The sequence below is a fragment of the Phoxinus phoxinus genome (genome assembly GCF_949152265.1).
Source record: "Phoxinus phoxinus genome assembly, chromosome: 9".
NCBI classification, from domain to species: domain Eukaryota; kingdom Metazoa; phylum Chordata; class Actinopteri; order Cypriniformes; family Leuciscidae; genus Phoxinus; species Phoxinus phoxinus.
The window spans coordinates 3,572,894-3,592,384 of NC_136884.1; the positions used below are offsets into that span (position 1 = coordinate 3,572,894).

Sequence of the window (19,491 nt, forward strand, 5' to 3'; positions counted from 1 at the left end):
AATAAATGTTTCTTGAGGAGCAAATCAGCCTATTAGAATGTTTTCTGAAGGATCACGTGACACTGAAGACTGGAGTAATGAGTAATGATGCTGAAAATACAGCTTTGCCATCATATGAGTAAATTACCTTTTAAAACGTATACAAGTAGAAAATATTGCGTAACACTTTACAATAAGGTTTAATTTGTTTACATTAGTTAGCATGAATTAACAATGAAAAATATTTCTAAAGCATTTTTAACATCAGTTAATGTTAATCTCAACATTTTTAAGTGAGTAAAATCAAAATTTGTATCTATTAACATTAGTTAATGTATCCAAACTAACATGAACTAACAACGAACAGTTGTATTTTTATTAATTAATGTTAACAAAGATTAAAAAGTACTGTTACAAATGTTTTTCTAATTGTAAGTTAATGCATTAATTAACCTTACCTGAACCTTATTGTAAAGTGTTAACAAATATATTTTTAAATGTAATATTTCACAATATTACTGTTTATACTGTATTTTTGGTCAGCCTGGGTGAGCACAAGTGACTTCTTTAAAAAACATAAATCATACACCTACATGATAGTCTATGACAATGCACTTCTCATCCTAACACAAATGTTTAAATATATATGAAAGAATGACATTTCTAATATGGCATTTAATGTCATGTTATTAATTACGACTCATATGACATTTGAGACGTCACAGCCAGAACATTAACTAATATAGACTCTGTGGTTTAATGTTTTCTCTCTCTCTCCCTCTCACACACACACGCGCACACACACACGCGCACACACGCACGCGCACACTCGCACACAATCTCTCTCACACACACACAGTGTAATTTCTGCTCACCTTCCTGATTTTTATTTTTGCCAGAAAATAATGGTTTTCAATAAAAGAAAAAATAAGTTCTATATGTAAACACTTACGTTCAACACTGCACATCTTCTACATTGAACACAACAATACGAAAAACGTATTATACATAAAGGCCTGGTTTCACAGACAGGGTTTAGAGCCAGGATTAGGCATTAGTTTAATTATGAAATTTAAGTAGCTTTTATAAATGTGCCTTAGAAAAAAAAAACATTACTGGTGTGCATCTTGAAACAAAACAACGGCACTGACATATTTTTAGGATATTTCAGTCTAAGTTGCTTTAAGTTAAAAGTCTGAGACTAGGCTTAAGCCTTGTCTGTGAAACCAGGGGGAAATGTTATTATACATAAAAATGAATAACATCTCACTTTCTAGGTTCAAGATGTATGTAAAATAGAGACTTCCCATTTGCACCCGGTTCCATGGACGAAGAAAAAGAGGAAATAGATAAAGATTTATATCGGACCAAGTCCTGCTGATCTCGCTGGCAAACTGTTATAACAAGAGAGCAAACGCTGACTTCATAGAAGAAGAAAACAACAGCAGCCGACAATCACAGGTAATTTATATTTTTCATTGAACTTAATCTGCCACACACAACAACTATTAATAGTCGCCTTCTTCTGTAACGTGCTTATGAAAAAGAAATATTACACAGAAGTTTGTGTCCAGTAACCAGGGATGCTTGAGCATATTACATGTAATGAGAGATCAGAGCTATACTGAGCATCACTGTAATTTAGTGGTCTTAAGAAAGTGATCATTCAAATATAAGGTAACACTTTATTTTACTGTGTCCTTGTTACATGTTACATGTACTTACCGTAGTAATAACAGTAAATTATGCATAATTACATGCAACTAACCCCCAACCAAATCTTAATCCTACCCTAAGACATGTAGTTGCTTAATATTACTCAGTACTTAAATATATAATTACACTGTAACATCAAATAAAGTGTAACCAAATATAAACGTGAAGATCTGGATGATACACTTATTTGTTAAATAAGCCAAAACAGCTAAAACAGCCAAATCTAAAAAACCTGCTTAGCAACAACATCTAAATTGTAAATGTAGATATTTCAGTTAGTATTGCTAAACCTCTGCATTTTATTCTTGAATACAGTGTGAAGATGTTCACTATAATTCTTATGTTAATTCATAAGGCTAAATGTCTCAGTCTGTCTCTTAGTATAGTGTTTACTAAAAGCAGTATATAGTACTCAGTAAAAAAAAAAAAAAATCCATCTATTTCAGATTAATAACTTAAGTTCAGTTGTTGCATTGCATTTTTAGGTATAATCAAATTGACTGTCTTTTTTAAATATCAGTTAATATAAAAGCATGTTGCCAAAACTGATATATTTTCTTACATTTAGCACTCAGAAAGGAACTAAAATATCTGTTCATAAAACATTTACTTTTATGCATTAGGCATATGCTCAACTGGCGCTAGAAACGGGGAATGCATGAACTAATACAATGTTAATAATGCACTGAGAGTTGATTTGGATAGAAGGGTCTGCCAAATGTATGAATGTAAAACGGAGATCTTTTGGGAGGGGTTTTGTTTTCATAAATCTGGTGCATCTGCTCTTGAGTAATGTATTTCCAGGAATCACATTCTGTGTACATAACTTAGTGTCTACAGCAACAAAAGTGACATGGCAAAAAAGGAAAACTATAAAAAAAACAAAAATGAAGAAGCGCCAGCCTTCACCATATTCGTCAATTAAACTTCCTCTATTGTCACATATATTGTTTTACATACAGGAAATTCCATCTATCATGGGATGTTTGCACCCATTTCTTGTTTGTGGAGGATGTGGTTTCTTTTGCACTCACTTTAAAGGGTGCCACTTATATGGGGGCGGGCGGGCGGGGGGGCGTTTGAATCGAGCACATGAGCGACTGTCACAATCACGACACGAGGTATGACTTTGCAAAAAAGCACACTGATTTATATTTGCCTTTTTAAAATGATTTTGTTCAAGACCATTGCCCCTGTAAGAGTGAGTGAATAACAAATACTAACACATTAAAGGGCAATGGTCTAAACAAACACATCCAGAAGGAAACACTCCTTTTCATTATGCACTGCGAAATTGGCCATCATTTGAGCTTGAGACGATCTGATCAAACATGTAATGATTTTAAATGTTGCACATTTATGTTATTGCGAATCATAATATTTATTTGAAAATTAAAGACTTAAGGTTTTCAGTTTTGTTCAGGGTGCTGTGGGGTCAAAGACATTCTTGATGCTTTTATTTAAAAACATTTCAATTATTTCAATCCAAAGAAACTTCTATTATAATTTTTTTTACATAAATTATGTTGCTCCGATATTTAATACACATAAAGTAAATAAAGTATTAATAATTAAATTAATTAATAATGATAAACATTTGGGACCCCCAACATTTTTTATTTTATTTTGTACCCTACAGCAGAATTAAATAAAAATTATTGTGTGTGTATATTTTCATACCAGAAATGCATTCAGCCCTGTAATATCTTGCACTTATTTGTTTCTGAAACAATAGTCAGAGTAGAACAACAGACAAATGTTGTTCTCTATCCTGCGGCAGAATATAATAATAATGAATAATGCATAAAAAATAAAAAAATATTAAGAAAAAATAAATAATACCCCAGAATAAAAGAATAAAATATTAATAAAGAAATAATTATAAAATAATAATAATAATAATAATTACACCAGAAAAAAAATTAAGCCATATTACAGCCTACAGGAGAGTATAATAATAAAAAAATAAAGAAACATAATTGTAAAATTATAAATAATACAAATAATAAAACCTATTCATAAACTTTGGCAAATGTTCCCATGTTGAGCCCTGTTGTACCCCACACCACACATTACATAATGTTGCATGACAGAGGAGATATAAGATAAAGCAGAAGTGCTGGGCAGTCGATGGGTATATTAATGCTGAGCATCTGAAACAACAGCATATGGGAATCTCTCATGCGACCACAGACGTGAGCCAGAGTCTTACTTGAAATGGCCAGAAAGAAAAGAACACAAAAGGAAACATCAGAGAAAGATGAGCAAGAGCCCATCAAAAGATGAATGGCATTTATATGGAGAGAGAATGAGTGAGAGATTGAGAGATGTGCAGGTGTTGATCAGGTGGCACGCAGAGGTGATCTGAGACACTGAAGGTGAAAATAGAGAGGGAAAGATATCTAACATTTCAATGACAATGAGATAATGGATAAGTCTTAGAAAAGGAGAAAAAAAATCAGCAGAGATGAGGTGTGGGGAAAGAAATGAGGAAAAAACTTAGGAGACAGACTGAACTGAACGCCATAATTCCAGCTGAACCCTAAAATGCAGCCACGTCCCATACTGTTTTCTCTAAATCTACAATATAGATTTTTTTTGTCACGTTTAATTTACTATAATTTTTTATATTAAGAGTTTGCACCCTAGTTCAGTTTGTGTCATGCATGACATTCAGATTTATATTTTGCAAATAAATAGCTTCCTATGATGTCATTAAATGATTGTGGGTAAAATAATCTGTTAAGAGTAAATTATTAATAAAATGCAATTTCATTGACAAAACAAGGTGTTTATATATATATATATATATACTGTGTATATATATCATTTTCTGATCAATTCATCATAATATGATCATAACATCATTCTGCAATAAATTTAAATGTAAAAAAAAGTTTAACGTGAGTAAAATCCATGAGAAATTTAATTTGTTTTGATCTTTTGAAGAGTTAAAGAGTTTGATGTACTATGAAACAGCAGCATGTATAGCCTAAAAAAAAAAGAAAGCTCCTAATGTCTGCATACCCTTCTGAAGGGCACCAATTAAAGATTGACCAAAGATTGTTAATAAGATGTCCGGTACTGTTACATAATTCACATTTGTAGAATGTATTTGCATCAAGGGTCAGAAAATGGCAAAAACTAAATTATAACAAACACTAAATTGACTAAAAACATAAGTGGACCTTAAGGGGAAAAAATGGGGGATGAAATTTTATATATAAAAAAAGAAAGTATGATATGACCTTTCAAACCAACTTGTTTAGTCACAAAAATGTCTCAGAGCTGATGAGGGATGTGTGCATTTAACAGAGGGATGTGTGCAAGAGAGAGAGAGTGTCGTGTGTGTGTTCAGAGGAAGTAGGGCAGTGTGCTGAAGACCAGCGTGTCGTGTTCACCTCTGATGCACACGGCGGCAATGCTCAATATCTGACGATCGCCCACTCGCCTCTGAAAGGTCACATGGTCGTATTTGAGACATTATAAAAGAGAGGTGTGGACAGATGCAAGTATGCAAATGAAAACCAAGCTCTCATGATATCAATGTTAACAGCAGTGCAACAATTATAACAGTGATAGTTTCTGCAATGCATGTTGATACTTCTAATTTGTAAAAAAAAAAAATCTTTACATTTAGTAAATTTCCTTATTTACATTATTAAAACTAAACAATTTTTTTTACAAAACTAAAAAAAAAAAGACAGATTTAGTTTAAACTTTTACTTCAAATGACGTACAAAGTGGTCAAATACACCAAACATACTATATACACACACACACACACACACAATTTGATGTTTATATCTATCAGTCTATATATTTATATATCTTGTATATTATAAATTAATGATTCATTCAATATACATGATCATAACATCCCTCTGCAATGAATTGAAATGTTAAGAAATGTTTGACTGATACATTTTCCTTTTAGATTATATTAAATAATTATAATTAGTTTAATAATAATACACACACACACACACACATATATATATATATACACTATTATCATCATCATCTTCACATTTTATTGATTTATTCAAAATAATGATCTTGACATCCTACTGTGATAAATTGTAAAATAAATTGTAATGAATAAAAACTGTTAAAGAAATTAGTCCTTTTAGAAAATTGCATTATGTTGAAGATGTCTGCCTAATAGATTGTTTTACTGTACAAGCAAAAGAAAAACGTCAAGTTATGCAAAATATCAGACTTCTCAAGCCGTCAAGGCAGTGTTCTGTGCCGTCTACACAGTGACCTCTTGTGAGCATTAAAGGAACTGCAGTTAAAGCTGTAGTACACTGGGTTCCTCAACAGCATTCAAGTCTAATAACTTCCCCCAACCCAGATAAGTTCATAAAGGGCAGGAATCGAATATCTTGGAATTCACATTCCAGACTTCATATTGCTTAATGACAGGGAGGAAGTCTGAATTGCCATGTTGAGGAGTGGTGGTTGTGGTGCTCTTATGAGTAGTGCTATCATAACGGCGTGGTGATGAAGGAGCTCTCCACTGCCAGCGATGGTTGGAGAGCCCTCATGACGAGACCACCCACCCCGAGTCCGTCTCCCAACAGCGTCTACGAGGCCCGCGAACAGCTCTCACATCACACAACCGGCGTCTCGCACAAGGCAGGGTTCAGACACAAGTGAGGCTCGGCTCACCTCGTCCAATCAGTGACAGCGGAGGGGTTCATGGGAAGGTGAGGCGCTGCTCAACCTTGGCCAATCAGAGATGACATTGAATGTTTGCTCTTCCCGGCCTGTGGCTCTTGGGTTTGACTGAGGCTCCATGTCTGAGAAGAGACCGACTCAAGTGCAGCGCTGGCTAGACAGACACAAAAACAAGCCTCTATTTCCCTGTCTGGTCTATTTGGGAAAAGCTGCTAAAATGTTCTGGATCTGAACTGTGTGTGACAACGTTCATAACGTCCCCAAATGTGGTGCACAAGAACATATATGTAATATGTCATTTACTTTAAGATATTATGCCCTTTTAAAAAAATCGTGATTTTTTTTTTTTAGGGTCTACTAGAATATGATTTCATGTTTAAAATGTAAAAAAAATATTTTTCACATGTTCTCCATTGTTGCAGCTCCTCTCATCCCAGTCTGTCAGTAACGCTCTGTTTAGTTCCCGTCTCAGTGAAGCCCCTCCTTATGAAAAGCAGAATGTGCTCTGATTGGTCGGCTGGACCAGTGTGTTGTGATTGGTCAACCACTTAGAGTGTGTTTGAGAAATGTCACGCTCTTTACATAATCGTCCGTTTCAACACACTACTAACTCAACCAGGCCCGCCCCTTTATTTTGCATGTGTCTTGGGATTATTCAAATTATTTAAATTTTTTGACGTATACGTTTCCGGAAAAAAACTCAAGACTAATCAAAGCGTTTCAGGGAGTTCAGAAACAGAGTGTGAAACAATAAAACTCCCTTTGGTATGGACTTTGTAACTTTGCCGACGTTTTTCATGCCCAAACGGCAACATTACACACTAAAGAAGTTGAAATTGTAAAAAGCGTAACAGGTCCTCTTTAATGGCACGCACATCACTACTCCATAAATCTTGGGGTCCCACCCACAAGAAGTGACATCACATACAAAATCCATTGCCTCTATGATATGTCCTCACTGATATAGCAAACCCGAGTGTGAGTAAAAAGTGCAGAACCCTTCTCTGGGGTCATCAGGTGTGGGGAATGCAAACAGTGACTTATCATGCCAGCTCAGTGGGTATTCCTAACAGGATTACAACAGAGATAGACGACTGAGATTGAGAGTGAACAGTCTCTCTGTCCAGACAGGCTCTATTACAGCTGCCAGATTACACCAAACATGACAGAAATCACCAAAACAAATAAACTCACAGTGGCCTTCTAAATCCTCAGCCTTGTAAGTGAACTCCTTAGAAAAGCCTATAGACAGAAATGTAGAAAGAAACCAGAGGAAGCACTGTAGGAACTTGCATGCCATGCTAATGCAATAAAATGAAATAAAATAAGGTTCCGTATCATTTACTATAATATAATGTTTGTAATATATGTATTGTGGTAGCACTTTATTTTTACAGCCCTGTTTCGCATAAATATGCTATGCACTCATTGTAGTAATGACACTAACTGGGTAATGACACTAAATATGTACTAACCCTAAACCTTAACTTAACTCATGTAGTTACCTTACGCTACGCAGTACTTCTGTGGGTAAGTACACTGTAAGTACATTGAAAGTGCATGTACTGAAAAATAAAGTGCAACCTATATTGTAAAAATATTTGCAATTGATATGTTGCCTATTGTACCATACTAAACAGTCAAACCTGGTGGTACTGATATAATGATCCCCCATTATAAATATATTAAAAAGTAAAACTATATTTTAATAAAATAATTTTGATTAGAGAAAGGACAAAATACAAAATAAATAAATAGTAAAAAAAAGTACAAAAATATTTCCTTTAAAAGTAGTTTAAAATGTTAGAAGTTGGCAACTTCTAGTTGGCAAAAAAACGAGACTAAACAAAAACAAAAAAAAAACACCTTTGATGAATGAAAAGTATATGATGTGTTCCATCATAGAAAACTTCATAAAAGTTTTCATAAAATAATATTTTATCTAATATATTAAGACGTGATGAAATTTACTGCATACTCAACAAATTTTGTTGATACTGGAACAACATTCCTGTCCGAAAACCCCACACCTAACCATAAGTTATCCCTAAAATCAGCAGGAAATTATAGGTGAAGCCAAAACTTGACACACTGTAAATTTGTCCCTCAAATCTGATTGGTTGATTGAAATGTTGTTCCAGGATCAACTAAGATGTTGTACTTGGTGAAATCACGCTCACTGTAAGCCATTTCACACTGTAGGATCTCAGTTGTCATTAATGTCAGACTGTACGGCATGCAGTCAAGACATGTTAAAAACAGACGCACACTCGTCAGAGTTTTACATCATCAGTCCATAACGCTGCATTAAATGCGGGATTGAAATGGTGCTAGCAACCAAAAACAATCTCTAGCGTTAATGTTGTCGCTGCACTAATTGCCGCATCAGGTTCTGCACTCCTATTCGTTTTTATTTATTTAATGGTTGTCGTAGGACAAGCCACACTGCAGGACTTCGGACACTGGCAGAATTAACATCTGATTGCAATGGTCATTAATCGGCTGTCAAACTAGCAATCAAAGACTACAGATTTTAGCCTAGGATCAGAGGAATCTTTTAGGCTTTTCAAAAATTTGTCTCAGACGGCCAAATCGTGGTCAAAATCGTACAGTGTGAACCCGGCTTAAGTCTGTCCATTATCCAGACTCAGTGACTCAGGGCCTGAGCACAGGCAGAAGCACCGCAGCGCCGCTCGGCATCCGAGGAGAGCCAGCGAGAGCAGAAAACCAAGAATTAGCCTTGAAAAGAGCAAATAAATAGGTGCTTCAACTTGAAAAGCCTGTAACAAAGCCTTTTGAGGACCTGAGAGACGACATGAGAAAGAATGAGGAGAGAGAGAGAGAGAGAGAGAGAGAGGGGAAACAAGTGTTTTGTCTCTCAGCCCAGAGCTGGTGAAGGGGCAAAGCGCCACACAGGGCCGTTTCTGAGGGAAAGCTTTTTAATGAAGCCCAGGGGGAAAGGAGAGCTCATCAGACTGAGACACATCCTCTAAAATCTCTCACACACATTTTATATAACATATATTCACATATACACATTGAAATGCTTCCTCTAGACTTTTAATGAGAGCAGGGCAGGATTTATACTCCTGCTGATATGCATTTCACCTGAGGCTACAATATCGAAGTATAGCCTATACTTTATTGTCTCCACCTACACAACCAGCTAGCCAATGACCCATAAGCCTGAAGGGTTTTACTATACACTGTAAATCACTAGTTAAAGCTCACCAGTGTCTCGTTGACCTCATCTTCACCCTGGTGACATCCAAAAATGACCCCTTTGCAAATCAATGACACTAACAGGGAAAAGCCATGTTCATCATCAAAAACTAGAGTTTTTAGAGGCATTTGCTTATGCAAAACTTGTATCATTACGAGCTCAAGTCAAATTAAGGTCTCAAGGTGGCTTGAGTACTTTCTTTAATGCATTTTTTTTATTTTGTTTTATTGTCTACAAAACCTTAATCCTAACTCCAAGAATATAATTTAGAAAGTAATAGCTTACATGATTTGTATGAGAAGTTCAAGCAGAATTAGCAATGAGAAGAATTTGCAAAATAATGACTTTAGCAAGCAACACCAAATAATTCTTTATAAAAAAATGTAAATCAACATATGAAAGATTTGATAAGAATGTCAAATGCAGCAGGTTGCAGTTTTGCACACCAACCCGTTTGCCAGCATGCCCCTTGCATCCCGATGAACGCCAAATATAGTGTTTTACTGTTCGGTAAATTGTAGTAAATGGAAAATGGCTTGGGATTTCTGACCTCTGAATGTGTCAAATAGTGCCATTGCTACAGAGTTGGAAGCCTGAAACAAAAAGCCCTGGTTTTGTATCATTACCTTCCCTCATTATAGCATTAGCTCTATAAAATGCTCCTGTTGTTTGGGAGAAATACTTACTCTCCTCATAATGGAGAGGCTCACACACAAATAGTGACCCAGTGTGGACACAGACCCAAGTGAAGTGCAGACAGGGACGATTGTCTCAAGTAAAGGAAGCTAAAAGCAGCTCTGTCCCTGGAATGCTGACAGATGGACAGAAACATTTTTTAGCAGCATTTCAGTCCATCTCTGAATCTGACTGGTGTCTAGGATCGCATATTCTACTGTTCTGCAATGCTGACAGGAAGAGAGAAATAATGAGCGAATATAGAGAGAAAGAAGGCAATTTAAAATCACTTGCACCATGCATGGAAGTAGAGAGGTGTGGGCAAAAAAGGAGGAAGACTTGCCAATTACGTTGTGCTCAACCTCCTGCTCCTCCATTATGGAGCTCTTTCCTTTCACAGTGCTGTCTGGCTCTCAGCGTGGCCCCTCTGATTGTGTGAGGCGTCACTGTCTCACTGATCTCTCTCTGATAGAATCAGATCCTCATGCTGCATAACTCTACACCATGCCTACATATTGTAACATATCATATATCTGAAATTAAAAGATGTAGAAGAGTCATACAATAAGGAAGAAACATTCCTTGCATATGCAGTGTGGTCCAACATGGATAGGGAACAGCTGTAGCTTTTGAAGTGTAGCTACATCAATGAGCGACAGATAGATAGACTAAGACAGACTGTCAGATAGATATACGAGTAGACAGACAGACGAGTAGAGAGACAGATGGACGGATGGACGGATGGATGGATGGATGGATGGGTGGATGGATAGATGGATGGATGGATGTACAGACAAGGGTAGATAGACAGACATAGATAGATGCATAGATAGATGCATGGGTAGATACAGATGGATAGACAAGATGAGTAGACATAAGTAGAAAGACAGACGAGTAGACAGACAAGTAGATAGACAGGCAGACAGACAGACAGACATAAATCAATATATCTATAGATGGATGGATAGATAGATAGATAGATAGATGAGTGGATAGTCAGATAGATAGACAGACAGACAGGATGAGTGTATAGATAGATAGATAGATAGATAGATAGATAGATAGATAGATATATGAGTGGATAGTCAGATAGACAGACAGACAGGATGAGTGGATAGAGACAGACAGACAGACAGACAGACAGATGGATGGATGGTCAGATAGATAGACAGACAGACAGACTGGATGAGTAGATAGATAGATAGATAGATAGATAGATAGATAGATAGATAGATAGATAGATAGATAGATAACACTTAACAGTAAGATACAATTTTAATTATTCATTTAAAAACCTTAAATAATAAAAAAATGACAATGACCGTCACACTGCAACACACAAACATTTTTAAAGTATTTTCATGTCACTTTCTGATAGGAAAATACTACTTTAAAGTAGATAACAGGCAATTAGCCTTTTACACTAAAATCACTGATTGTGTGTGACAGCTGAACTGACACTATATATGCGGCACGCTGCCCCTTATTATTTCAGCTCCGTTTCAGTCACCTCCTGCAACATTGACGTGAGTCTAAACAAAGACGCATTGCAACATCGGATCACAGGCTAAAAGAAAACATCCCTCAAATAAGATTTCAAATTGACCCTAGGGTACACCCAACCGGCTTAGTGAATTCATTTGAAGGCTTTTACTGATTCTGACTTCACACGTCAGACAGATTTATTCAAGATGCAAATCAAAACAAAATGTTTTGAAAATGTCTAAATATGAATTATACATGTTAATTTCGAAAAACGAACTGTGTAGATACAGTGAGATGTCACATTTCACAGCTCTCTCATCTCTTGTGTTGTGTTTTCAGCGTGCAGCATTAGGAATCCAGCAATGTTCCAGTCATTCCCTGGTGTTCAAGTGGCCCCTGCAACTAATGTAGCAAGCCAGCAGAACCAGTGGGCCCCGGGGCCCTCGTTCTCCACCTGTCCCTACTCCTACCACACCAACCCGAACCCGGGCCCCTACCACAGCAATCAGCCCTCGACCTATCCTTGGACCCAATGGAAGGTATGCAAAATCTCTGACACGTTTAGTTTTTGCTTCATAGCATTTAACTGTGAAAAACTGAATATTACATTGCATTGAATGAAATCAAATGCAATGCAGCGTGTTTTACTTTTTGCGGTGGCAAGTATGTCTTCATGGAAAATTTGTTTAGATATTATTCATTAAGTGGAACTGAGTTTATAGGATCAAGTCTGACTTTGTGTTCACTCTTTATTTTAGCGACTGGTAGTCATTAGCACACTCACAAGAGTGCTGGCAGTATCATTAGAGCTGGTTTTAATTTAGTTACATGCATCATAACACAAATTAAAATGACCCCTTGGTGTGGAGGGGGGCAAAAACTTGCACATGATCTAAAAAAAGAGAGAGAAAGAAAGTGTTAGTCAGTCAGCATGTCTGTGAACTACTACTATTTTCATTAATTATAATTGTATTTTATTAAAATAAGACTGATTAATTTTAGGTTTAAGTATGTGTTCAAAATGTATATAAATATATATTTCAAAGAAATGGACAATGACAGGGTCACATTCAGTGTGCTTCAGAAATAAAACAGAAGATTAAATTAAATATTGCAGTTTAAAGTCTTTATAAAAAAAAATCTTAGATGGTAGGAAAAATAATTTTGATAATGATTTTATTAGTGTATGTGTGTGAATTGCATTGTTCAAAATCAGAGGCTTTTTTCTCGTTTCTGCCACATTGATACTTAACCCCATAATGTGATTATAGACGCATGCCTATGTCCGCACATTTGAGCCAGAAACCACCCAAACAGCCTTTGTGTCCCAGGACTCATTATGTCTGGAATTCCGATGCTGTGGATTTGCTGGCGGTTTTGTTTCGGAGCGTAATTCCACACTATGTGCTGACAGAACACTGTAATCACAATAGTCACATTCGACAAGTGTTTGTTTTGACTGTAAAAAGTAAAAGTTCCTGAACTGGGCTGTGAGTTTCTATATATCATTCATTCTTTTTCATTCTTAGGAATTTTCTTAATCCTTTGCTCAGAGGTGCTTTTGAATAGCTTAGGAGAGCAATATAAATATACTGGTATATATTTATTACATGGCTTGGTTGAATTCTAATGTAGAATACGGTCTGTTATTTCTTGACAACAGACCGCTGCTAAGTATAGCACACCGTTGCCATGAACACGGTGTTCTTTAACGGAAACAATACAATCGTTTAAATCTAAATCAATTTTATATTTTGTGTCAAATTATTGATTTATTTGGTAGGTAGCCATGTAATAAGCGGCATAATGTATAGCGAGGCGGTTGTTATAGCGAATACAACCCCTTCAGGATCCGCTTCGCGTCGGGGTCCCGATCAGCCTATCAGGGTTGTATTCGATATAACAACGGCCTCGCTATACATTCTCTGTATTTTGATCTCTTATATATGTAAGGGATAAAGATTTAACTCCTATTGAAATCTCTAATATTATCAAATCTAGGCACAGTTTTAGTAAATGTTATCTATTTATCAATTAATCTATCAATCTATACAACTTGTGTGTGTGTGTGTGTGTGTGTATTTATGTGTATATTTGTATATGTGTATATATATATATAATATACGTAAATACATACAAGCATAATAAAATAGAATATTTACATATAAATTTTTAAATAAAAATTTTATGGGGATTTTCCTTAGACATAATGATATGTGTTATGTATACTTGAATCTGAAGGGTAAACACCTGAACCACACACATGTATATATGACTCTTAAAAATCTCATATTATATTTGAAAAGAGACATGGCCATTGTTTAACTGTATTGTCTACACAAGCCGCTTGTCCTTGGAACCCAATAATCATCACTTTAATTATAAAATGAACCCAGATGTATTATTTATATTCATATATATATGGGGAAATCTAATAACAATAATAGTAAAAAAAAAATACACATCACATTTGTGTTTTGTGATCATTTGTCTTTCAAATGAGTTATGATCTGCTTAAATTGGCCAGACAGAAGAAAAACATTCACTTGTTCTGCACCTTTAATACCTGTCAGCAGCAGAAAGATAGAAATCAGATTTTCCGACAGTCAGTTTTAGGGTGTGTGAAAGGGAATAGAAGAGGCTGGAGCACATCAAAGCTGCCTAGTGTTTGCTCTGGTCCACAAGAGGCCTTTCATGTGTTAAAGTGTGTGTGCGTCTGTGTTTTGGTGTGGATCTGTGTATTTCAAACACTGCAGCACTACCTGTGTTTGGAGGAAAGAGGCTGATCTCTTAGAAGCGTGCTGTCCCTTGAGGCTACGGCAGACGTACACACACACTTTCACTCAAGAAGACACAGATCTATAACTGTGTATCTACACGCCTCCCCGCCTATGAGGCAGTTCGGGTAGAGCCAAGGGGTTATGGGAAGACGTATTATGGGAGACGGAGATGGGGGGGGATCCCGGCTGACTAATAAGACCAAAGCAGACTGCGAAGAAGACCACCCACCCCGTCTGGCTCAGACCCAAACTCAGTCTGACATCCTGCGGCCCACTGGACTGGCAGGAGGGAGGGCAGGCCAAGAGACGTCTAATGGGGAGAGACATTTGTAGCGTACACTGGTTCGGGTGTGCATAACAGTCCATACCTTGGACTGCACAATTAAAATGCTCTTGACTGAGCAGATATGCTAAATACAGTCTTGAATGCTAACAGAATTGTGAAAGCGTTACATACACACTCTTACTTTGATGATACTGAACATGTATGGCCCTGTAAATGGCTTAATCTGTTGTCTTTGTGGAAATATCATAAATGGTTTAAAGTTAGCATGAAACAAAAATGAATGAATTTTTCTAAATTATTGATATTATTGTAACCTTTTTGTTGAAAACTGTATCGTGTAAACGCCCCCTGAAATAAAATATACTGGTCATTTCACTCGGATGTAGAGCCATAGGCTGGAGCTGGACACTGAGATGGCTACTGCCGAGAACATCGTACTCGAGTGGACCCCGGCACTGAGCGTGTGCAAGGAAAGATCTGTCCCTAAATTTTATTGCAGGTTTAGCTGTGTTGCGTCAGTTTATTCAATGTGTGCATGTGCCATTTTAAGTAGATGTTTACACCACAAAAAGTAGCCACCTTGGCATTTGTATATTACACATCATCACCCTTCACCATACCTAGAGATTGGCATGGTTTTATTTCAGTTCGCCTAATAGCTGGTTTGATTTGCATTGAGAGATGATCTTATGGAAAGTACCCCATGCCAATCTCTAGGTATGGTGAAGGGTGTGTGAGGATGTGCGGCTATTTTAATTCCAGAGGCCAAGGGAACTTTATCAGGATGCATAGCATCCTGGATCCATGAAATAACTGGCCTTTAAAAATAAAAATATGCCTGCCTCTATGGGAATTTAACATAGGGGTGTCCTGACTTATGCACCCTGTATTTTAAAGGAAAAATATTTATTTATTTACAATACATTATTAATTTACAAAGAAAATTGGTGTCCTTAAAGGTTAAAGTTTTCCTCATTTTTTAAAATTAAGGCATTAAGATCAATTTCCAAAAGATGATTTGTTTTTATTCCTCTTTTTAGTCAACTTTAGCATGGGTGTGTTCACTTATACTAAGCACTGTATTTGCATTTTTGCATGATAGTTTTAAATGATAATATAACTGATACTCACTCAGAGTATGAATTTGATTTTTAATGAACAAGTATTGCTAAAGCAGGGTGGCTGGCGTGCGGATCTGGAGAATCGGTGGCGTTTATCTCAACTCAATCGTCCAGGACAAAAAAAGAGATGGCTAAAAAGAATAAAAGATGGGTGGAACGATAGAAAAATGGAATGAAAGCAAATGCGGAAGGAAGGATAGAGAACATGAACATAAAAAATGACATGCACCCAATCGTTGTGAATCAGTATTACCATATTAGCAGATCTGATTATGACAAACGGCCTGTCATCAATTGCAACATAAGACGGGGTTTTTCCCAGGACAGGGGAGTGACTTGTCACTGTTCTCCCTTTCTATAAAACAACTGAGTCTGAACTAACTGATCAGAAATACTCTTGATCAAGTACAGCATTTCTAGGGACTTTCACAGCCTTGCTGTTTGGCGATGTTGCTTGCTCCTTCCGTGTCTTTTTGATCCGCCATGGTTGTTCCCTGATAATAGGATTCAACCAGCGGCCTTTTAAGTTCAGTACATTGTGTGTAAAAAAAAACAATGGATGGTAACCCGTTTATCTGTCTGATAAAATTAATTCAAAAGAATCTGTAGAATCTGTTTATATTATAGAAAATAATAGAATACATAATCATATAAAATAAATTTCAATCTTATTAATTGCATGATGTTCTGATACACACATGCTTTTGCGCACATAAAATGCCCGAATACCAAATGTGCTGAATAGGCCTGAAACAAGTGAACAGTCCTTTCATCACAAGCTTGATTCTTGCCTCAACAAAGATGGCAGCTGAAGTCCTGGCATGTGCAATCCCCATTAACAAGCCAGCATACTCTCCTTTATAAGATTAATGCAGTACATGTTGCAGGTGTCTGCCAAAATTCCTGTCTTATTTAAACCGCCCGGCCCATACCAGCCCTGTAATCCTATTAGGCCTAATTGAGTGAAGTCGGCAGTCTTTTTCAGTTAAACCATGTTCAGCCACTAATAGGATTCAAAGGAAAAAGGTTCAATGCATGGAATATATGCTAGTGTGGGCTTTTAGCCTTGAGCGGGGCAGAGCGTTGTGCCCCGGGGCACCTGTGAGGCCTGATCTGGCCAGAGGGCTAGACAGGGGACGTAAGGAGGGAGGGGGTCTATTTAGGTGTACAGGGATTATTACAAGCAGTAAAGGTTTTACTTTTTCTTTTTAATACAATCTGACAGTATAATAAAACTCCAGAATCTGTACATCCACATTGCAGCTCTCATCTGATTGAGCACGAAAGTTAGCAGAAGAACATTTCTTAATGGGTGAATCTGACAAAAACATTCAGATCACATTTCAAGCTCTACTGTACTGTGCTACAGATTATAATATTTTTTTTTAATAAAGATTATTTCAATTAGAAAGTACAAATATGATGTATAAATAGCTTTTTAATCATTATTTTGGTTCAGATTACACTATGATATTCTGGCATTCACAGTGAGATCTCACACTGATTTTAGAAACCGGCTTCTGTGGAGCAATTCAAATTCTTCAGACTCAAGATTGTATAAAAACTTTAAAAAAATTACATTTATAGGAGCTTTACAGGAAAAAATTAATAAATGCTGTGCACTTGTGTGTGAAAAAAGGCTATATCAGTTAAAAAAATCATTCTATTATATCTTTAAAAATGATAATAATAAAATGTTTAGTATCATTATTGTAATAACAATAATACATTTAAGAGTTTAATAACAATAAAAAGTAAATATGATAATTATTAACTCTTATTATGTTATGAAAGTACAAACATGAACCTGATGATTCATTTATGGAAGGTGATAAAACAGTGTCACAGTTGTCTGTTGTTAAGTGACAGATCTTGCATGTGATTTCCCACTATGTAGAATTGCTTTGATCGTATTGATTAAATGGTAAAAGGCAAGAGAACTAGACTCTTCTTGTCTACAAAGATATTATCTGTCTGTCCCAACTGACCTCTGGCCTCTGATTAGTGTGAGTCCATTTCTGCGTTTGATGGGGAAACATGTATCAAACAGGGCCACTATGGCCTTAATGTGGTGTATCACCAGGGTTCCTCGCAAAACCCTCAGGCCGACATGTCAGACTCACTGCTCAGCCACACTGATTAGTTGCTGGCGTCTTTTGGACAAAATAACTGAAAAGGACACAGGAGTTCCTCTCCAGTCAGGGTGCACAAGTCCCTTGTGAGGGGTATAAAAAATTAATAAATAAATAAAAGTATTAGCCATTAAGGGCAGCCAATGCTTCCTTTTGGAAGTCAGATAAATGTCAATCAGGATCAGAGGGAAAACGTCATTAGCATTTCCTAATCTCATTCAGATTACTCTATCCGTCCCATTATGGAAAGTTAATCTCTAGAATAATATTTCTTTTGTTTCTTAAATCCTCTGTGGTGTCAATGAGTGGGTTTCCCCATATAGGTTCTAGTCCCCAACAGGCTTTTTATTTTAGTAAATAAATCCGTTTGCTTACATCTAACTTAAAAAAGGTCATATAAGATGAGAGAAACTAGGATGTACTGATCGGTATGAAAGATGCCATTCACGTAAACTAAAACACTAAGCGGGAACTATCCTGCAGGTGGAGTGATGAAAGAAGACTTTTACAGCAATAGTAAGTGAGAATGCCTTCTAATATGCGTGATTAACTGGCTCACGCTGTAAAAAGCCATTTAGTTGCTTAGTTAAGACAGTGAGAACCGAAATGTGGAGGCAGCCTGGACGTGAGGGCCTTATAAGCACCCTACGACATGAGTCAGAATGAACTATTTTATAAATGAATATGCAGCGCTTTCATGCTTTCTTGTGGGGACGTTTTATCCCTGAGCTAACGTAATCCTAGTTTATCTTGTTCCATTTTGCACTGCATTTCCCGGTCAACCCTCCCCATTTACTTCCCTTGCTAAGCACCTTTCAAAATTACAATTGTGAAACATGGCTTAGATGCTGGTTAAAAGTGGCCTTAACCCAGAGTTAAAAAGCATGCTAACCCAGGGTCAAGCATAGCGTGAAAAGCCGCTTATTGTTATTGGCCAGCGATTTGCATGTTTGGACCGCACAACTGATTTTAAAAATAAAACGTTTCCACATAAAGAACACTTTTGCTAAAGTATATACTTATGATCAAATTATTCCTGTGCTCTTTATGAGGAAAGGAGTGAGAATATCTAATCCTACTGGTGCTAAGAATTTAATTTTTGTGATTCTTGTAAATTTCCCTGCGATGATGCAGGGCTCCCATATCGTGGATATTTAAAATTTAGATTTCCAGGCCCGAAATTGTCTTGAAAATGTGATTTTTAATTTAAAATGAATAAATAAACATGTACAGCTTAAAAAAATTAAATAATAATATAGATATATATTATTATATAGATATATATAATTATAGATATTTTAGAAATTGTTCTTGTGTAATCATTATCCAGTATTTATGAATGGAAAACTGGAATAGTTAGGAAACAGTAGTTATATTACTTTTTATGCATCTTATTTGATCGTTTTTTGTA

General features: G+C 36.3%; 1 protein-coding gene across 4 annotated transcripts in view; it reads left to right on the top strand.

The window, feature by feature from the left end:
- The window catches only part of tfec (transcription factor EC), a 50,141-nt gene that overhangs the window by 2,292 nt on the left and 28,358 nt on the right, over positions 1-19,491 (top strand). For all 4 annotated transcript variants that reach the window (XM_079622123.1, XM_079622120.1, XM_079622121.1 and 1 more), the window contains exons 5-6: positions 1,257-1,440; positions 12,101-12,300. In XM_079622123.1, coding sequence (XP_079478249.1) covers positions 12,124-12,300 — 177 coding nt within the window. In that variant the 5' untranslated portion in view covers positions 1,257-1,440; positions 12,101-12,123. The remainder of the gene's footprint in view (positions 1-1,256; positions 1,441-12,100; positions 12,301-19,491) is intronic.